The following is an 18,608-nucleotide window of genomic DNA, read 5'->3' as shown; positions in this document are numbered from 1 at the left end:
GCAGACTCTTGGTACAGAAATAGATGGAAGTGTACACAATTGCACAAGCACTCTCTTCTGGGCGCCCAAGGCGAGGGAGAAAGACAGGGCGCTGCTGCCACGCTTGTGCCTCTGCCATTTTGTCTTTTCTTCCTCTTTTCTCCTTCTTCTTCCGCCTCCCTGCCTCCCTGCCTCTCTTTCTCCCTGTTCCCGCCAGCTCCTACCCAACGAGATCTTGCAGCACGACCGTTGAAGTGTATTAAAGAATAAAGAAAAAAAAAAAAAGAAAAAAAAAAACACCAGGGGAATCTCACTCCACTCCTACTGTCCCTGTTATCGCTACCTCTCTTTTTACCCACTTTCTTGAATCTGGACCGAAGAATGATGAACCTTCAGAAGACCAGATCAGGATCAACAGCAATGACCTGGTGGGCCTGTCTGTCCCTCGCCGCAGCCCTCGGCCTGGTTCAGGGACAATCCCCTGTATGGAACAGTAATTGCTATTCGCTCCTGGCCCTAGAAATAAAAATATGAAGTATTAACCTTGGTACTGGAATCTCACACCTCCTATTAGACGACTACAGCGGTCTCTTCGACGCCAACGATTACACCGCCGACCGCAACGACGACGCTAACACCGAGCCCAACGACAACGACGACGACCACAACCACAATTTCCGTCACCACTGTATCCCCGACTTCTCCCATCACCGTCACCACCATACCCTCCGCAACGACCCCTTCCTTCACCACCACAGCAATCTCCTCCGACCCCCTGCCTCCACCTACCACTGCATCAACCCTTCCCCCAACGACCTCCACCCTATCAACGACCTTCAGTCCAACACCCACCATCGGCACAAGCAGAGCCTCTACCTCGTCCAATGTCCCTGTCATTGTCGGTTCCGTCGCAGGAATAATTGCCGTTATCATCATCGTCGCCACGACCATCATCTGCTTCCGCCGCAGGAGACGCAACAACCGCGAGCTGACCTTCGACCCCCTTCAGGGGATTGGCGCCTCGGGCGCAGCCTCACGCCAACGTGCCAGTCAGCGTTACACTACCAACAATACCGGACCTGCCACTGTCGGCATGGCCAACATAGCCTCAGGCGGATATGACGACGGATACGACTATGGTGCCCAGTCCAATGTCGTTGCCTCTCAGGCCTACGGCAACGGCCATGGAGTCTATCCCGACAATGGCTATGACACCTACGGCGCCCATCAACAGGCCTACCAGAACCCGTCCATTTTCCAGGAGGACTCCCTTGCCTACGCAGGCGCTATGGGTAGGAGCCGCGCAGGCTATGATCAAAACCTACCCGAGATCATGTATAGGAATGGCGACGATTTGGGCACCGCCGGCGATACTACTGGATACTACGACGATAACATGTACAACCAACAGGCGGGATGGAACCAGAGCATGAGCGGCGGATACATCGGACCCAAGGGTCTCTGGATTGCCAACCCTACAGCCCCATACCAGCAGGAGTACCAGCAGGAATACCATCCAGAGCAACAGACCGACATTGAACTCCATGAGCATCAGTCAGCGCCGGTACCCATGTCTTATGAAAAGAACTCGATCAATCAATACGACAACTCTTCAGATACCGTCGTGGACTCTGCCAGCAGTCCCTCAAGCAAGTTTCGTGGCCACAATCCCCAGGCTCTACCGGAATCTCCACGTTCGCAGCAGTTGAGAGGCGGCGATCTCTTTGGAGAGGATGCGAACGCTGCTCCATCTTCGCCTCGTACAACGGCTGCTGCGGCAGGATTACCAGCTCCAGGAAACCCACAGGATACCACGAGGGCTGCCACGCCGCCATTGAATTCAAGTCCTCGGTTGATGAGCAGAGGAGATATGCGAAGCTTTGAGATGGCAAGACATTCGCCCACAAGATCCTCAGGAGAAGGAGTGCAGAGTTATGCAAACGACTATGTAGGGGGGCGTCCTTCAGTCTCAGATCGACCTTCGCTTGACAGTGGATCCAACTTGAACCCTGGCAAGAGTTTGCGGACACAGCGTCGAGAAGACTGGTCATAAACGGAGCAGCGATGTTCTTACGATCATTCTCAGTGCCTTCTTTTTTTTTTTTTTTTAACCTTTTCACTATATCTAGTACCCCTGACAATAATTCTTAGTTATCATGGTTCATCCACCATGCTCTTCTTCTCTCTCCATTTTGTTTCGAAGCATTTTCTCACGTAGAAGACAAATGTGTGAGCGACAAAGGAAAAGAAAAGGACGATGCACCCTATGACTCTTCAGTTCTTTACGATACCAGTGATATGACGACCTGGCCTGCCTTGATGGCAGGTTCACAGGATATGATTCTTTCATGATGGACAGCTCTGTGAGCTGGCCCAAGCCCAAAAACCCCCCCCCCCCCAATAAAATCCACTTTCCTGGACTGGGCCTGATACGAATGTGATTCGCACATGCTTTAGACAATCGTTTGATGAATAGTGTCAGTCGAAAGGATGGCTCGCACGAAGAGCTTTGAGATACAATGCAAGACGACTTTATTAATGCGATGTCGGTAGAGGTGGAGATGGAGATAGTGATGGCGGTGGTAGTTGCGACGGTCTAGTCTACTCTTCGGCCTTTTTCTTCTTTTTCTTTGGCATGTCTTCAACTGGTGGCACATATGCCAACTCGCGCTCCGCCTGTCGCTTCAGACTGTTTTCCTTTTGCTCCTCCTATCGACGCGTTGATTCAACAAAGAAGCATAAGCGGTAAGTATTGCGGTTTGCACAGAAATAAAACTGACGGCCCAAAAAGAAAAAAAAAATACAAAACCAGAGAAAAAGAGATTACGCACCTTCTTCTTCTCCATGGCTCGTGCTTCCTTCTCCTTGGGCTTCATAAAGTATTCTCCGCTCTCCAATTGCAGATCGATCTTGCTTGGTGTCTGAGCTGGTGGGAATGGCGTGTAGTCCTTCTTGTCCTTCTTCGACACCTTCTTCTTCTGAGGCTTGACGTTCTTCTTCTTGAAGTGAGGCAAGAACCGATCCCAGGACTCCTCTGCTAATTTCGGATCCTTGGCCAACTCACGCTTGATCATCAGCTCCTTGATGTGGTAAATAGGGTGAACGTTGTTCATGCAGTCGATAATAATTCGGCGAACCTCCTTCAATCCTTTGTAGGGTCCCATGCACGAAACTGTGTTGCCCTGCACCATAATGTAGCACTGTGTCAACAACTCCATGGCCTTCAATGTCGATCCGTTGGGTCCCAGGAGGCGCTGGCGACGCTTTACAAAGCGCTCCTTGTTGCGCACAATGTTTCCAATCTTGATAATATCACATGCAATGCCATCCTCCAGAATCTTGAGGGCCTATAAAAGAGACGTTTATGTTAGAACATATTTCGCAGTCGATCTCCAGGTCGTTCGTAACCAACTTTTTCCTTCCTTTCCATTACCTGAGGCAAAGGAACACTTCGTGCCAACAGCTTGATCAAATCTCTGGCCTTGAGAATCATATAAGGATCCCAAGTTTTACGGGTTGTCTTAACAGTCATACTACCCTCAACCAAATCCAGGACACAAGCAATGCCGACTTTCTCCAATGCGCGAGTAACATGTCCCCAGACCTCTCTCAAATAGTTTTCTCTGTATTTGGGAAACAGTGTTGCGAAAGACGATTCTTCTGTGAATGGTGCTGGATTGAACTCGGGCTTGAACTCCTCGACCCTCCAGTGATCAATATCGTCCGTGTCCCAGGCTACGTGAAAGGCAGGGGAAAAAAGCAAAGAGATGGTCAGTGCCCGAGAATAATTGTGATCGCAAACAAAGCTCGGGGTCATCTTTGGGTCGGTATGAGTCTGAATTGCCCTATTTGTGCTCCAAAACGTCGTTCCTCTCGGTTCATATGTTTGGGGGGCCACCTTGCTGTTTCCTTGCAGAAAGAATTTGCTAGAACAAGAGAGCAAGCACACTTACGCTTTTCCCTGCGATATTTTCCTTGCTTTCCCTTCTTCTGAGGGATCTCCTCGACGGGATGATCCTCCTGAACAGTCGATGCAGCCTCTTCAGCAGACATTATGGGTGATGAATGATGAGTGTGATGAGTGTTGAACGGTGCAAGTTAATGGTTTCGATAGCGAAGAAGGAGGCTAAAAAAAAAAAAAAAAGTTGTGTTGTTAGTGGCTTTTCTTTGCAGGCCATCAGTCAATTGAAGTCACACTGGTGCTTGACCCCTCACTCCACAAATTGGGCTTTGACCTTCTGGGCACGCGTACTGTCCTTCCCCATATTCCACTCTCCCTGACAACCCAACGACCATGGCATCAAGAGAAAAGACAGCATCGACTTCTGCATCCTCAGGACGTGTCTCCTTTGGCTCATCTTCCACCGCCACCTCAGCCTCAACCAACGTCGCAACGTAAGGCAACCTCTCTCTTGTCATTCTCAAGGACCAACGCCTCTATTCACACTTGCGTCTTTGAGGGTACACGCTCCTAGTGAAGGTGAAGGTCGATGCTGCAGTAAACTGACAATGGACTTGTTATCGTCTCTATTTGCTAGTTCGACTTTGATCAAGCTCGCTTTCTTCACGGCAGCTATGATCTTCCTCCCTATCGGAACCTACTTTTTTACGCTCGACCGGTACTTTGGTGGTAAGACGTCCTTGGACAAAACAGCAAAGCAGGGGTGACGGAAACAGGTATTAACAGCAGCATCGCTCAAACCCTCTTAGGGAACGCAACCTATTCCGGGATCAGCGCCGCGGTGATGGCCAACGTTGTACTCTTTGCATACGTGATCGTTGCTGTGCTCGAAGACTCTCAAGCAGGACCGTCACCAGTCTCGATGAAAAAGCAGCAGTAAAAAGTGAAATAGGAAAGAATAAACTGCAGACAGGCATGACTTAATAGATACAAACACACTCTGGAAAGGGTACTTGAAACTAGGAAAACGGGCAATGTTTTGTTTATTTGTCAACATCCGACTTCACCACCGCTGATTTCTGCTCCAATGAAAGACCCGGGACAGCAAACACCAGGCATCTCTCAGTATCCTGCTTGTCCTTGTATGCACCTTCGAAGACCAGAAACTTGAATATTTCCCGGACACGCTGGCCCATGCCGCTGCCAATCTCCAGGATGATATAGCCATTCTTGGACACAATGTGACTAGGACCTGGCGTCTCGAGATCTCGGAGCAGGCAGGCAGCCAAGAGTTCATACGCACCAAAGCCATCCTGATCTGCGAACAGTGCGACTGGCGGCTCATATTCAGTTCCCGCAAAAGTCTTTGTCAGCTTACTTACTTTCTTGCTGTCCAAATATGGTGGGTTGCAGACAACAAGATCAAACGACTGTGAGAGGCCAGGGCAGTCTTCCAAGTGGCCCATGTCCCCAACTTGAAAGCAGGCCCGATTGACCAGATCATGGAGCACGCTGTTGGCTTGTGCAATCTCCAATGCTTCCTGACTGATGTCAACGCCGACTCCTGTAGCGGACGGAAGCGACATGAGCAGTGCCAGCAGCAGGCAACCACTCCCTGTACCCACGTCCAGAATTTTGACCGCCCTGTTCTGAGCTCTAGCAATACCAGCCTGGACGAGTGTTTCTGTGCTGGAGCGAGGGATCAGTGTGGCCGGGGACACTTTGAATCGCATATCGAAGAAGTCCTACGAATGTCATCAGTTCAAAAAAAAAAAAAAAAAAAAAAAGCGTCAAGTGTGGTTCCTTTGTCAATAAACGTCTGCGTCAAGCGGGCGGTTCCTTTATCCATACTCGTTACATCTACAAGCCCTAAAAGCGCATCAACCTCACAAGACGAACCTTTTCGCCGACCATATAGGCGATCGGTCGATCGGCCATACGATCATAGGTTGATAAAGGATCAAGACCTCCTTTTCGAAGTTCGTCCTGATCGCTCTCCTGTCGCCGTTGGGATGCCTTCTGTTCTCGGTTACGCAGCTGTTCGAATTTGAATGGCTCCTCTATATGTACGTCGATCAATTTCTTGAGCGTAGGATGAACAAAGGCCACTCTGACAAGCGCCGACATTAGTCCCTTGCCGCGGCTTGATTTGAGGGGCTTCGTGTTGCCGCTTTCGCCTACTACAGGATGCTGTTTCGCCATCAAGTATCGACGTACATTTACGCCCATGTAGGGCGAATGTGGGGTAACATCCAGCGTTGAGATGCTGCCTGCTTCATTCGATGAAGTAACTTTGACCACTTCGATATCACTAATGCAGTAAGCATCTAGAGTAGCAGGATCAGCGGGAACCGGCCTGCCGTTGTCGTTGACGGTACTGGGAGCTGTGTCCTCATGACTGCCAGGCTCGCTCCCTGTCCAGGCGCCGTGACAGATAACACGGAAGGTCCTGTTGATCTCTCCGTCTCCGTGCATTCGCAGTAGTGTCGAGCGCATATCCATTGTCCTTGCCACAATAACCTATTTGCAGTGGTGGGTATGATTTAACACTTCATGCCAACAGTATGGTAAAGAGTGCAGCACGAGTGTCTTTACGAACCAGCCCATTGGATGCTTTTTCCAGCCCATGTACAGCGCACGGGAGACGGTGCTGCTGCCCTAGTGTTGGTGAGATGTTGGACAACATGTAGTAGTCGTCGCCATCGTCGTCGTCCCGTTCTTCCTCTTGATTATCGCGACCCTGTTCCTTGATCAAGCATTCCAGTTCACTTGTCTCCTTATGTTGAGCCTGGGTCTCGGCATCCCCGATAATGGTACTTGGTGAGAGCGAGAATGGGAGCATGTAACTGAAAGAGACCATCGTCTTCCCTGAGGGCTTGACCACCACAGCCAGTTCGTCGTCTTCGTAACGCACGTCCAGCTTCTCCCTGCCATAGATAGACTCGTGGGCAGCATGGCCGTCAAAATTGATCTGAACCAAGTCGCCCAAGGATAGGATCCTGGTCACTTCTGCGGTAGCGCCATTGATGGAGACCTATGCATGGCCATCAATTGCTCGTCAGCAACACCATATTGAAACGCATTCTTGAGCGTCGTTTGTCACACAACTGTTCCCTGTGACCGACGCAGATCAGACTCATATTTTTACCTCTCCGCGCTTGAAGCATCTACGCATCTGTTCTCTCGACTTTACAATTGCCTTCCATTGGCTGAGAACGAACTTCCAGACTCGCGTCCCGTTGTCCTCCTCCTTGACGACGGCCTGGTATATCTTCATATGGTCCTTTACCAGAGTCTTATGAGGACAGCTTGCTTTGCAGTTGTTATTGCTCAGCTGCAGTTCTTCGGACTGTCATTTGTTCCACTCTTTTGTTTCCCACGACTCAGCTATTTTGGTGAATCTCCAAATTGAACAGCGGCCTGGATCACCTGGATCGCCATGGATAGCTATGGCGATGGCGTTATCCATCGGCACCGACTGTTGGCACGCGGCCTATGGACTAGGCTCTTCATACTATATAGTTAAAGCCAAACGGCGATTTTTTTTCTAACGCCTTCTGGACTTATTGTACCTGTGCCCAACAACCAGCAAGCAGCTCTTACTCACTTTTCTTTCCGCTCTCACTCCATCACCAAACCATGGCCTCTCCATCGCCCTCGACTTCTTCCATGTCCTCTCAGTCCCGCCCCGAAAAGAAGGCGTCTGTCCTTGTCCGTCTGGCAACTGCAGAGGACGAGGCACAGATCAGCCAGATCCATTCAGTCATCAACCGCGCCTACAGATCAGGTTGGTTGATGAGCGCTAGAGTCTAGTTTCGTTTGCAACAACGGCTGGCCCACACTCCTAGCATTTTCAATTGCTCGTGGATCCATGTGTTTGCAGTATTTCAATACATGCAGACTAACATAATTCTTCTCGCACCTGCTGCACGCTGAATATCATTATATTTCTAGAGGGCGGATGGACCACCGAGGCACATTTGGGTTAGTCTACTGCAACCACTTCCGTGAACAGCGCCACAGCTATCCATCACCGTTCGAAGTACTCATTTTCGCATGCTTCATTTTTTCTGCACGCTCGTAGTGAGCGAAGAGCGCATCACGGTCGATGAATTGAAGGCGGCCTTGATTGATAAGGTCAATCCGCTTTTGCTCGCCTTTGACAGCGAGACTGGGCAACCTTTGGGCACACTCCAGCTTGAGCCTGCAGAACACTATCCCGATTTCGGCGAGTACAAGAGGGAGGGCTTTGTGCCAACTTATATTGAAAGCCTGCCTAAAGACCAACAAATTTTCTTGGGTCTCTTCTCCGTGGATCCGTCTCAGCAGTCTCGGGGCATTGGCCGCAAGCTGGTCGAGGCGGGATTGCTTCACGCCAAAGAAAACATGAAGCGTACGCAGTGTATCGTCTATGTGCTCTACATGCGTGACGAGCTGATCGGTTGGTACAAGAAGCTGGGTTTTGTGGACTATGGCGAGAAGGTGCCTTTCCCCGACGTTAGCCGTCTTAAGCATGAGGACACTCACTTTTCAGTCCTTCGTCTTGCTCTGTAATTTATCGAGGAAATAATAAAAAAGACCTTCGAGTTCTCTTACCCAACATCATTGCAAAGTACGGAAGATGGAGGGAAGAGCATGCTTATGTATAAAAACAATATTTTCTATTGGAAAAATGCGATCTATCCGAATCGATAGGCGGTTGCTTTCATAGTAGGAATTTGAGCCAGTCAAGCCAGCTTTCGCTAAAAAAATTGGTGGCGAAAAAAAGGAGGCCGCAGGATTTTTTTACACGGGTTTTGTGCGCGCTGCTTAGGCCCCAGATACCGTAGAAGAAGCCGATGCCCTGATAAGGAACGAATGTCGCTTTACTTGGATAACTCGGGCGTTTTGAATCGATTGATATAGTAGCTTTTGACAAGTCTGGAGCTTATCGGGTCATCCCAACTTTGAGCGCATTTTCCTCTCTCCTCTCAATTGTGGTTCGGAGTCAAACAAAGCCACCAGTAAACACCCCACAGTTGCCCCGGTTGCTGATCAGCGTTCACACTTCAGCTCATCCTGCACCTTCACCGCCATTCCTCTTTCATGACCATGTTGCGCTCGGCTCTTCGTCTGCACAAGGTACACGCATAAATGCTTTCTATCGTTCTTGTTTGCATGAATATAGATGGGTATACAGGAGCAAACTGACGCTGTTTCGCGCCTGCGTTCGTGATAGTCCTTCGCCTCGCCGTTGGCGTCCTTCAGGGCAGCTGCCAGACTGCACACTGTTCCTCCATTGCCATACACCGTCGCCTCTGGTGTTAGTCCCCTGCTGTCCCCTGCAGCTCTGAAGATCATCTACTCGGACCACCAGACAGGCCTCGTTAACCGTCTGAACGAGCTGATTGCAGGTACCGCGTTTTTTCATTTTTTTTCTGCAAGTGGAGGGCTTACAGGGCCATCCAAGAGAACACATCTTAGGCATATCATTGTCTTCATATTTAAAAGATGGACTAATAACAGCGACTGTATCTTTTATGGAAATGTCAAATCGGCCTTAGGCACGCCATATGAGGAGAAAGCATTCTACCAGGTCTTGATGGATAGTGCGTGCTCGCTCAACGAGGCCCAGATCTTCAACAATGCTTCGCAGGCATGGAACAACGACTTTTTCTTGCGCTCTTTGGTATGTAAATCTCTGGTTGCCGTCTTGACGTCCTTCTGTAGGCCTCTGAAAGATATAATTGGATACAATTGTGGAGTCTAATTTTGTCCTGATTGCTTCTATATTAGAGCTCAACACCTAGCAGCATTTCCGACGCACTTGCCAAGCGTCTTTCTGATTCATTCGGGAGTGTGGATGTATTTAAGAAGGAGTTCACGACCAATGCGCTAGGATTGTTCGGCTCAGGATGGACATGGTTAGTTGAGGACAAGGATGGGCGTCTGGTCTTGCTGAACACATACAACGCCGGATCGCCCCATCACCGACGCAGAATGCAGCGCAACGATGAAACAGCAACCGATCAGGATTTTGCTTCGCAGGTCCAGAACCCATATTCAGGCGCGTCTAAATACTCTGCACCAGCAAAACTGATGGCCAACAACAGCTACGTCCCTATTCTTTGCATCTCGATGTGGGAGCACGCCTACATTACGGATTACGGCATCACGCGGGAGGGTCGCCAGAAGTATCTGGGCAACTTTTTTGAGACCGTCGATTGGAGCGTAGTCGAGAACCGGGTTTTCCGCTCCGGCGGATTTTAAGGAGGAGGGATCAGGATAGACTGACATGGTCATTGTTGTTGGACGGCCTGACAATTAAACACATACATACATAAAGCATTTCTTTCTTCGATAACAAACTGCCTACAAGAAAGATATATGATATGTCTGTCCATTTGCAATTGCAGTATATGCAGCCTGCATTAGAGCCCCACAAATGCGAGAACTGAAAGTAGAGCACTCTATTGGCTGAAGAGGCGCTGCACGTAGAATCTAGATCGCCTGCCTCCTTGCCAATTCCACAATCTCTTCCTCTCCTTCTTTCCCGATCCCCTTCTTCAAACGTCGTCTACAGCCATGGTCAATCCCCGCGTGTTCTTCGACATCGATATTGATGGTCACCGAATCGGCAGGTAGGTGATCTGATTCGGATTCGACACGTCCAGGCTTGTTTACTTAAAAAAGCACCCCTGTCTCCCCTCAGATATGCTAACCTCCTCCTTTTAAATGTCCTTCAGGGTTATTATGGAACTCTTCAAGGATGAGGTTCCTCTAACGGCCGAAAACTTTCGTGCCTTATGCACAGGTACGAGCTTGTAGAAAACGATCCATGTGAAAATGGCGGTATCAATTGCACTCGCTAAACCTTTGATGTGTATCTTATCCCTTGTGGTCTTCAGGAGAAAAGGGCGTCAGCAAGATCAGCAGTGTGCCATTACACTACCGCGGATCTATCTTTCATCGGTACTACAGATATCAGGATATCGGTGTCAATTGTCTAGATTGCCTGTGCAAGACTGCAACCTGATTTAACCAGCAGAACTTTTTTTACAGGGTCATCAAGGGGTTTATGATTCAAGGTGGAGGCAAGTATTGCCCATTACAAAAAAAGGCTATCGAAACCCATGGTCCAGGCCCTTCCAGGTGTACCCTGAGACTGACCGCCGATGCTTTTTCCTACATTCATAACGATAGATTTCACAAGGCGTGATGGAACAGGAGGTGAAAGTATTTATGGAGGACTATTGCAAGATGAAGGAGGATTCAAACGGAAACACGACACAGAAGGTATGAAAACATTGACAGAGCCGCATGGCGATCATTTTATTGCATGGTCGGCTGTTACCAGGAGCACTTAACCAAAGATACCTTACTCTCATGTTTGACAACTTCCTGTAGGCCTGTTGTCAATGGCCAACAAGGGACCCAACACATCCAGCTCTCAGTTCTTCTTGACTACTCGACCAACTCCTCATTTGGATGGTACGAAACAGCACCCTCCGAGTATTATGTGCAGTACAAATCGTTCGGTCAACTCATCTTCTGATCGAACTCATAATCATAGGGAAACACGTCGTGTTTGGACGCGTTGTGAAGGGATATGATGTGGTGGAAAAGGTTGAAAACACTCCGACGGACGAGCGCAATGACAGACCATTGAGCATAATCATGATCTCAAACTGTGGCGAACTCGAACTCAAGATACCACCCAAGCTGCTGGAGCAGCAGAAACAGCAACAGGCGGGCGCGGATCTTAAGCCGCAAGGTCAGAGCGGAAGCTCAAAAAAGAGCCGCAAAGGCAGGAGCGACAGCGACAGTGAGAGTGCATCCGAAAGTGGAAACGAAAGTGACTCCGATCGTCGCTCCGCAGGAAAACAAAAGCATCGTAAGGATCACCGCCATTCGCGCTCACGATCTCGAGCCTCTTCTGACTTGGAATCTGACTCGGAAAAAGACAGGAGCCACCATCGAAAAAGAAAGGAGCACTCGTCAAGGCATGATAGGAAGAAAGGGCGCTCCAGTAGAAGTGGTCGTAGCCGCAGTCCCAGTCGAGGCCGCAGTGAGCGCGGCAACAAGAGATCGGAGCGATCTCGCTCTCGCTCACCTCCCTCATTAGCTCCAAAGAACGATACCACACAGAAGGCAGATACTAAAGACGACGTTGAGTACTACAGTCGTCGACGCGAGGCCGTGCGGATTGAGCAACGGGCACGCTCTCGCTCTCCTGAGATCAAGTACAAGGGAAGAGGGATTATGGTAAGCTAAGCAGAGTGGACTGGAGCGCAACCTTGTTTTGTTATTTTACATGGTGACACATTGCATCGACGTCCATCGTCTCACATGCGATGTCGTGCTTCATTTATGGTGTCTTGACATAGAAATATCGTGAGAGTCGACCTCGCTGGTAGACTGGTTGTCCTAGTCCCTTTTCGCTTAGGGCAAACCTCTGGAAACAAGCAAGAGCCCCCCCCCTCTGCATGCACGTCTTGGCAGCGCGATCAGTATCTAAAGAATAAAGGCTGTATTAAAGAAACAGGTTTACGCTCAACACAGTGAATGGCTCAAGAGTCCTTTGGAAGAGTAAGCGAGGTCAACCAGGGTAGGGCCTATCCGCAGAGGGGTGTCTGCGACACCTTCTGCAGCTTGACGTTTGTACATGCACATGCACATGTAGAATATACCGCATGAACAATGCAAAAAAAGATTTTGTGTATGTAACAACTGCGCCCTCACTGGACAGAAAGAGAGAAGAGGGTAACAGGGTTTGCCACCAACGCCCGTATATAAACTTGCATCGCCACCACCCATATATAAACTTGCATCGCCAACCGCAGCACCTTTGTCTTCTTCTCCTTTTCTTCTTCATTTTCCCCGACCCATTCTTCTCAATCCCACTCTACACCCCCACACTTCCACGCCTCCCTCCCTCCCTCCCTCTCTCTCTCTCCCTCTCTCTCTTATCGCGCTTTCCTTCAGAGGCATTCTTCTTTGTACCCTTGGTTGATTGTAAGTACAATGTGCAGGTTTCGTATCTAGCCTCCTTCGCCACGTACCTGCGAATCTACTCGATACCACTCGTTGACATTAACGACGTCCACCCCCGCTTGCCCACCATCGCCAATAGCACATTTAACACATATATCGAGCATGAGTTCTGGATGTACAAGCGACGATGACTTTGTGGGTAGGACGCGTCGCAATCAGTTTAAACCTGTGTCATAGCTCGACCAACCTTTTTGTCAATCCCACACAATCGCGCACACGTGGATTTTTCTAAACGTCCTTGTGAACTGCGCTATAGACTCGTCTGAGTATGAACACTATGGTTCGCAGGATGAAAGTTCTGGTACGTCGTTTATTATGGCAATGGAATCTACTCTATAAAAGTGCTATCCAGCAACCTCTCATTCTTACTGACTCCCGGTCTTTTTTTTATTTTCATTATGTAGTTACGGATTTTGACCAAGTGGACGAATTTGAATTCGCAGATATGATGGCCGAAAAGTATCGCAAAAAGTCATACGAAATCGAATTTTCTGTTCTCTTTCAGGAGGATATCACAGCAGCTCAGGTCAACGCCTCGAGCCATGTGGCTGGCATGCTCGGGGTCTCAGACAATCAAGCAGTGGTGCTACTCAGGACATATAAATGGAACATCGAACGTCTAATCGAGCAATATATGGAAAACCCGGAGAAGACATTCGACCAAGCAGGTGTAGTCGTTGATGCAGCCCAGGCACCAGTCATGGATCGGCCGAGCGAATTTGAATGTTTGATCTGCTATGACAACAGTCCTGGCGGCGATGCCCTGGGATTGCAGTGTGGACATATCTTTTGTCAGGCCTGCTACGAGCAATACTTGACTCAAAAGATCGTCGATGAAGGCGAATGCCGGAGAATTCGATGCCCCGAGTCGGGCTGTGCCGTTCTTTTGGATGAGCACACGATCGGCAAGATCGTCTCGGTGCCAGTGATGGAAAAGTAAGGAACACTACACCTGTCATTTTGTACGGCTTGACGATGCAGCATTCTCTTACACGTATACACAACGTGCCTTTATGTTTGCTCTGCGTAGATATCGAGTGCTTCAGGATAGAGAATATGTTGCTGAGATGGACAGTCTTCGATGGTGTCCAGGCCCCGATTGCGAGAACGCGGTCGAATGCCAGCTTCCCCACTCCTCCTTCACAACCATCGTACCCGCCGTCAAATGTGCCTGCGGATATAAATTTTGCTTCGGATGCGGCCAGAACGATCATCAGCCAGCGCCTTGTCGTCTGGCCAAGCTGTGGCAGAAAAAGTGCGCAGACGACTCTGAAACGACCCACTGGATTTTGACTTACACGAAGGAGTGCGGCAAGTGTCAGTCCACGATCGAAAAGAACGGAGGATGCAACCATATGACTTGCCGCAAGTGTCAATATGAATTTTGCTGGGTCTGCATGGGGCCATGGGAGGAGCACGGCTCGAACTGGTACACCTGCAACCGGTTCGAAGAAGTGGAGAGCGCGGAAGCGCGCGATCAACAAAACAAATCTCGCGCTACACTAGAGCGATACCTTCATGTGAGTATCAAAAAGTAAGATATCTTGAACACTGCAAGTTAGACCAGATGACTAACCAAGAGAACTTTTTTTTTTTTTTAATGCAGTATTACAATCGCTTTGCAAACCACGAGCAATCAGCCAAACTCGATCAGGAGCTGTACAACCGGGCTGAGAAAAATATGGAGGAGATTCAGCTGACGAGCGCCCTATCGTGGATCGAGGCCCAGTTCCTACAGAAGGCTGTGGATACTTTGACCTCTAGTCGCATGGTGCTCCGCTGGTCCTATGCGTTTGCGTACTATTTAGTTAAGAGCAACATGACGGAGCTATTTGAGGATAATCAGCGCGATCTCGAGATGGCAGTAGAGGCGCTCAGCGAGTTGCTAGAAAAGCCAATTGAGAAGGAGACAATTGCAGAGCTGAGGCAACAGATCATTGACAAGACAGTCTATGTTTCCAGCCGCCGGGAGGTAGTGTTGGAGGACACAACAAAAGGCCTTGCGGACGGTCTTTGGGAATACCATATTGACTCTGATAAGGCGGAAGTACCCGCTCAGGAGCCCGAAGTGGAGCCAGCAACCGCCCAAGCCGAGCAGGTCGAGCAGGTCGAGCAGGTCGAGCAAGCCGAGCAGGCCGAGCAAGCCGAGCAGGCCGAGCAGGTCGAACAAGCTGAGCAAGAGGGACAAAACGATCAGCCTGAGCGAGTTGCGCGAGTTGCGACCATTGTGTTGGACATGACGAACGATCAACCCATGCACCCCGGAGTCGAGCAAGTAGTCGAAGACGAGCAAGTAGTCCAAGTCGAGCAAGTAATCCAAGTCGAGCGAGTGGTCCAAGTCGAGCAAGCGGTCCAAGTCGAGCAAGTCGAACAACCTGAGCAAGCTGAGCAAGTCGAACAACCTGAGCAAGTTGAGCAAGTTGAGCAAGTCGAACAATAAAATATACCAATCATGCTGTCACCAAAGACACTCAGTTCTGTGTATTTGCCTTTGATTACATTCTTCGATACGGACAACTTACGTCCGTCCGGGCGACCATAATGCCTCCCTTCAGGAGGGCGGTCTGGCAAATATTCGCCATGTTTTAAACATTGCAGATCCTCATACTTGCGCGTGGAAATGGAGGTGGATTTATCTTTATCTGAACATTCATCGGCGCCGGCTTCTTTCATGCCTGGCTCTGGATCTCATTAGAGAACGAGACCGAGAGCGGGATCTGGAGCGAGATCGAGAGACACTCCGTGATTGCTTTCTCATCCTGTCTCTCGACCTGCTGCGACGCCGATCTCGATTAGGGCTGGCTCTACGTCGCTGGCTGTGGCTGGTACTGCTATTATGGCTTCTGTTCCTGCTCCTGCTCCTACTGCGAATCTTGCCACGGTCTCTGCTTCGACTTCTGCCACGGTCTCTACTGCGACTCCTTCCATGGGTGCGGCTTCGAGAATGATCACATTGCTGTGTACTAGCTCCACTGTGACGAGATCTGCCAGGGCTTCTGCTAGAGCTCCTGCTGCGACTTTGGCGACGCATACCACTTGGGCTTTTTCTGCGGGAACTGATATCGCTGCCGCGACGACTATGCCTCTCTGACATAGTGTTTTCGCTCGAGGGCTCTGGATCTCGAGGGCTTGTGTCGAGACGTTTCTTTTCCAGAGGCATTAGCGCAGAATCCTGTCCTGCGGATGGAACATCGCCCTTTTGGCGCGCCTGAGACAACTCTTGCTCGCGCTCCTTGGCCTGCCGCTTGATTTCGTTGGAGCGAACTATAGCACATGAGGGCCATATCATTAAGTCGTTAGTGTCTCCATTCTAAGTCGCAACAGCTATATCCCGAAAGAGTTGGTCTGTATATTGCTTTGAACACAGCTCATCCGAAACAATATCAACATACTAGATTGATCCAAGCCTTGACGCATCCGCTGCTTCAGCTTCTCAGCGAGGCTCAATTTAACTGGGCTGCTCAAACTTGTCGCGTTTGAATTGCTCGCTGTAGTCGTCACAGGAAGGCTGATTCCCAAAGGCCGCCGCATGGTCAAAGGATCTTTGATCGTCTTTTCTCTCGAGCTTGGCGTGTTTCGAGTGTCCGTGGAGCTAAATGTCAACGACGATTCGTGATCCATCCAGGAACCATCCCCTTCGCCTTCGCTGTCAGCTTGAAATTCCACGATGAACTCCACATTTTCTTCCTTGGGCGATGCAGATGCAGAATGTGAGGAGCTAAGGCCAGCAGGTAAACAAATGTTAGTAATAAATACGTGCAGGCTCTGCGACGCTGTTTCCCGCCGACACTCACCTTTCACGATACGGTTCGTAGGATGGGCTTGAGCGCCTCGTGCTTCGATAGGCTGGTGACGAAGACCGGTTGCGTCGTCCTCTGCGTCCGCTGCCGCCGCTTCTCCGTCCCTTTAAGCTATGCAGACTTTCAATCTCTGATGCTTTCAATGGCCTCTTTCCTGCCAGTGTGCGTTCAAGATTCTACCAGTGCAGCACAAACGCTTCACATCATTAGTATCTCCGTGGTGCTAGAGAGGGTACGTTGTCACAAATGATCAGACATATTAAAGGAATAACTGGACCTACTACAGCGGCGACCTTGAGCTGCATAACTCTTTGGTCCTGTTCTGTCTTTGCAATCCGCAAAAGACGATGATAATCCTGAATGTTGAATTTGGAGCCTAGAGAATCTAAAATATCCCGCTCGCGTTGTGAGAGATCGTCCAAATGATCCAAAATGTGATCCTCTTCCAACGGCGACAACTCTTTTTCGATAAGGCGGCCGGTTTCCTTTTCATCATGTACAACCTCCGTGCCGTAGTTGAAAGCAAAGTTGGAGGCTGTACTTGATGCATCCGCGGATTTGTGCTTTCTGCAAAAAAAGCACCACCATGAAATGTGATGTTAGGACCCTGTTCAGTATTTGACACACTTCCGCATCCTTTCATTCAAACATGGAGCTGGAGTACTTTTCGGGTGTTTTCCCAATCAGGGCTTGGTGTCTTGCGACAAGTTCATTCCATTCTTCTTCATTATCGATAAGGCATTGCTCCTCCGATACTATGTGCAGAATCGTCAGGAAACTTTGGTCAGAGGCTTCATTTTCACCGCTTAATGCACCTTCAAATCGACAATGAAGTCAAGGTTACACGTACCATGAAGACGTTCCTTATCGACTAAATCATGCCAGCGCTGAAAGCGTAGTTCATTTCCGGCACCATCTTCGTCTCGATCAAGCCTCAGTCCAGATTCAATCATGGCCGCTGTTGCCGACGGCAAATAGTCAAGCAACGCCCTGCCATCAAATCGATCGATCTTTACGGAAGAATCGCTGCCCCATGGCATCCTGGACAATAGGTGGAAAGGCAGAGGTTGAAATTAGCCCACTGATTGTCAAGGTATTTGGTCCGCTGCGTGTACATCATATGCTGAGACACTTACAGGTTGCTGGGGTCTTCGTTGAACGTGTACGCCTCAGGATTGGTTACTACAATGCAACAGTTGATTGTAGGTGAGCATGCTGAGTATAAAATCCTCGAGAGTACAAGCGCTCTGGATGTTGATCATCCATGTTACCTAGCGGCACTGCTGTTCCTGAAACTCTCAAAAGTTGCATTGGATCCCCTATCTGGATATAAGAATATCAAAATGAGTAGATTGATTAAGCTCCCATATGTCAGTTGCAGTAACCTACATTTAGGAAGAAACCAGTTGATTACCCTTGAATCATAATAGGCTCTTCTCCTCTGGGCCCGGCGTCTGGCGTTCTCGATCAGGTCCTTGACCCTCCTCTCTTCCTTTGCCACGCTGTGACGATAGGGTATGTATAGATTCGGATGCGAAAGCGAAGGAGGATATGTTGGTCAGCACTTCGTATACAACACAAACATTTGAGCATGGGTGCTTCCAAGGCGTAGCGATCCAGACAATGCCGTACGTTTTCCACATGATGCGTGAATGAGTTGATGAAAAGAGAATGAAATATGAATTTAGCAGTGATCTCAGAACTCCTACTTGCGTTTACAGACGGTCACATTTTAAATAGTCGAGAGGGTCGCGCATTGACGCGAGGCGCGATCCAGAAAATCTGCACTACATGTCATTTATGTGTAGTTACGGTCCAACGATCATCTCGAGGAAGGTTTTATTGAAGTAGAGTATATACAATATGGTGCTGAGTCCAATTCATAAGGCGCGTGC

General features: G+C 49.3%; 9 protein-coding genes across 9 annotated transcripts; 6 read left to right on the top strand and 3 right to left on the bottom strand.

Annotated features, from left to right (window-relative positions):
* Positions 1-240: 240 nt before the first annotated feature.
* On the top strand, positions 241-2,410 carry BC939DRAFT_458150 (uncharacterized protein). Its single transcript, XM_051556565.1, has 2 exons — positions 241-462; positions 554-2,410. Exons 1-2 carry the CDS (start codon positions 361-363, stop codon positions 2,030-2,032), a joined length of 1,581 nt encoding a protein of 526 aa, XP_051409978.1. The 5' UTR covers positions 241-360; the 3' UTR covers positions 2,033-2,410.
* Positions 2,411-2,449: 39 nt separating this feature from the next.
* BC939DRAFT_458148 (uncharacterized protein) lies at positions 2,450-4,113 on the bottom strand. Its single transcript, XM_051556564.1, has 4 exons — positions 3,933-4,113; positions 3,413-3,714; positions 2,811-3,326; positions 2,450-2,688 (listed from the first exon to the last, which is right to left on the bottom strand). The coding sequence occupies exons 1-4, from the start codon at positions 4,030-4,032 to the stop codon at positions 2,581-2,583; spliced, it is 1,026 nt and encodes a 341-aa protein (XP_051409977.1). The 5' UTR covers positions 4,033-4,113; the 3' UTR covers positions 2,450-2,580.
* Positions 4,114-4,163: 50 nt separating this feature from the next.
* Positions 4,164-4,871, top strand: BC939DRAFT_458146 (uncharacterized protein). Its single transcript, XM_051556563.1, has 3 exons — positions 4,164-4,374; positions 4,518-4,609; positions 4,690-4,871. Exons 1-3 carry the CDS (start codon positions 4,274-4,276, stop codon positions 4,818-4,820), a joined length of 324 nt encoding a protein of 107 aa, XP_051409976.1. The 5' UTR covers positions 4,164-4,273; the 3' UTR covers positions 4,821-4,871.
* A 22-nt stretch (positions 4,872-4,893) lies between these two features.
* On the bottom strand, positions 4,894-7,338 carry BC939DRAFT_236185 (S-adenosyl-L-methionine-dependent methyltransferase). The gene is made up of 4 exons (XM_051550906.1): positions 7,029-7,338; positions 6,480-6,914; positions 5,780-6,400; positions 4,894-5,625 (listed from the first exon to the last, which is right to left on the bottom strand). The coding sequence occupies exons 1-4, from the start codon at positions 7,155-7,157 to the stop codon at positions 4,924-4,926; spliced, it is 1,887 nt and encodes a 628-aa protein (XP_051409975.1). The 5' UTR covers positions 7,158-7,338; the 3' UTR covers positions 4,894-4,923.
* Positions 7,339-7,519: 181 nt separating this feature from the next.
* On the top strand, positions 7,520-8,434 carry BC939DRAFT_505092 (acyl-CoA N-acyltransferase; the record flags this gene model as incomplete). The annotated part of the gene is made up of 3 exons (XM_051560615.1): positions 7,520-7,667; positions 7,835-7,864; positions 7,965-8,434. The coding sequence occupies 3 exons, from the start codon at positions 7,520-7,522 to the stop codon at positions 8,432-8,434; spliced, it is 648 nt and encodes a 215-aa protein (XP_051409974.1).
* A 537-nt stretch (positions 8,435-8,971) lies between these two features.
* On the top strand, positions 8,972-10,129 carry BC939DRAFT_505091 (Manganese/iron superoxide dismutase; the record flags this gene model as incomplete). The annotated part of the gene is made up of 4 exons (XM_051560614.1): positions 8,972-9,001; positions 9,099-9,273; positions 9,424-9,548; positions 9,656-10,129. 4 exons carry the CDS (start codon positions 8,972-8,974, stop codon positions 10,127-10,129), a joined length of 804 nt encoding a protein of 267 aa, XP_051409973.1.
* A 247-nt stretch (positions 10,130-10,376) lies between these two features.
* Positions 10,377-12,411, top strand: BC939DRAFT_413234 (cyclophilin-like domain-containing protein). The gene is made up of 8 exons (XM_051552958.1): positions 10,377-10,500; positions 10,606-10,673; positions 10,768-10,831; positions 10,922-10,953; positions 11,063-11,155; positions 11,267-11,350; positions 11,433-12,124; positions 12,247-12,411. The coding sequence occupies exons 1-8, from the start codon at positions 10,445-10,447 to the stop codon at positions 12,274-12,276; spliced, it is 1,119 nt and encodes a 372-aa protein (XP_051409972.1). The 5' UTR covers positions 10,377-10,444; the 3' UTR covers positions 12,277-12,411.
* Positions 12,412-13,015: 604 nt separating this feature from the next.
* On the top strand, positions 13,016-15,353 carry BC939DRAFT_505089 (uncharacterized protein; the record flags this gene model as incomplete). The annotated part of the gene is made up of 5 exons (XM_051560613.1): positions 13,016-13,052; positions 13,170-13,214; positions 13,318-13,849; positions 13,944-14,433; positions 14,520-15,353. The coding sequence occupies 5 exons, from the start codon at positions 13,016-13,018 to the stop codon at positions 15,351-15,353; spliced, it is 1,938 nt and encodes a 645-aa protein (XP_051409971.1).
* On the bottom strand, positions 15,249-18,376 carry BC939DRAFT_458136 (uncharacterized protein). Its single transcript, XM_051556562.1, has 10 exons — positions 18,346-18,376; positions 18,128-18,215; positions 17,985-18,036; positions 17,850-17,895; positions 17,564-17,754; positions 17,378-17,468; positions 16,995-17,280; positions 16,708-16,889; positions 16,306-16,631; positions 15,249-16,177 (listed from the first exon to the last, which is right to left on the bottom strand). The coding sequence occupies exons 1-10, from the start codon at positions 18,354-18,356 to the stop codon at positions 15,564-15,566; spliced, it is 1,887 nt and encodes a 628-aa protein (XP_051409970.1). The 5' UTR covers positions 18,357-18,376; the 3' UTR covers positions 15,249-15,563.
* Between the last annotated feature and the right edge of the window lie 232 nt (positions 18,377-18,608).

Source organism: Gamsiella multidivaricata (genome assembly GCF_025024155.1).
Source record: "Gamsiella multidivaricata strain RSA 2152 chromosome Unknown BC939scaffold_53, whole genome shotgun sequence".
NCBI lineage: Eukaryota > Fungi > Mortierellomycota > Mortierellomycetes > Mortierellales > Mortierellaceae > Gamsiella > Gamsiella multidivaricata.
The sequence above is the reverse complement of the archived record's forward strand: the minus strand, read 5'-3'. Positions and strand labels throughout refer to the sequence as shown.

Coding starts and splice junctions, on each gene's coding strand:
- BC939DRAFT_458150 (XM_051556565.1), top strand. CDS start 361: ATGATGAACCTTCAGAAGACCAGATCAGGATCAACAGCAATGACCTGG. Junction 463..553: donor TGGTTCAGGGACAATCCCCT/GTATGGAACAGT, acceptor ACCTCCTATTAG/ACGACTACAGCGGTCTCTTC.
- BC939DRAFT_458136 (XM_051556562.1), bottom strand. Junction 17,755..17,849: donor AACGAAGACCCCAGCAACCT/GTAAGTGTCTCA, acceptor CCTATTGTCCAG/GATGCCATGGGGCAGCGATT. Junction 16,890..16,994: donor AGCTCAAGGTCGCCGCTGTA/GTAGGTCCAGTT, acceptor CTGCACTGGTAG/AATCTTGAACGCACACTGGC.
- BC939DRAFT_458146 (XM_051556563.1), top strand. CDS start 4,274: ATGGCATCAAGAGAAAAGACAGCATCGACTTCTGCATCCTCAGGACGT. Junction 4,375..4,517: donor GCCTCAACCAACGTCGCAAC/GTAAGGCAACCT, acceptor TCTATTTGCTAG/TTCGACTTTGATCAAGCTCG. Junction 4,610..4,689: donor GCTCGACCGGTACTTTGGTG/GTAAGACGTCCT, acceptor AAACCCTCTTAG/GGAACGCAACCTATTCCGGG.
- BC939DRAFT_458148 (XM_051556564.1), bottom strand. CDS start 4,032: ATGTCTGCTGAAGAGGCTGCATCGACTGTTCAGGAGGATCATCCCGTC. Junction 3,715..3,932: donor AAAATATCGCAGGGAAAAGC/GTAAGTGTGCTT, acceptor CCTTTCACGTAG/CCTGGGACACGGACGATATT. Junction 3,327..3,412: donor GAAGTGTTCCTTTGCCTCAG/GTAATGGAAAGG, acceptor TCTCTTTTATAG/GCCCTCAAGATTCTGGAGGA.
- BC939DRAFT_413234 (XM_051552958.1), top strand. CDS start 10,445: ATGGTCAATCCCCGCGTGTTCTTCGACATCGATATTGATGGTCACCGA. Junction 10,954..11,062: donor GTTTATGATTCAAGGTGGAG/GCAAGTATTGCC, acceptor TCATAACGATAG/ATTTCACAAGGCGTGATGGA. Junction 11,156..11,266: donor ACGGAAACACGACACAGAAG/GTATGAAAACAT, acceptor AACTTCCTGTAG/GCCTGTTGTCAATGGCCAAC.
- BC939DRAFT_236185 (XM_051550906.1), bottom strand. CDS start 7,157: ATGAAGATATACCAGGCCGTCGTCAAGGAGGAGGACAACGGGACGCGA. Junction 6,915..7,028: donor GATGCTTCAAGCGCGGAGAG/GTAAAAATATGA, acceptor GGCCATGCATAG/GTCTCCATCAATGGCGCTAC. Junction 5,626..5,779: donor CCTATATGGTCGGCGAAAAG/GTTCGTCTTGTG, acceptor TGACATTCGTAG/GACTTCTTCGATATGCGATT.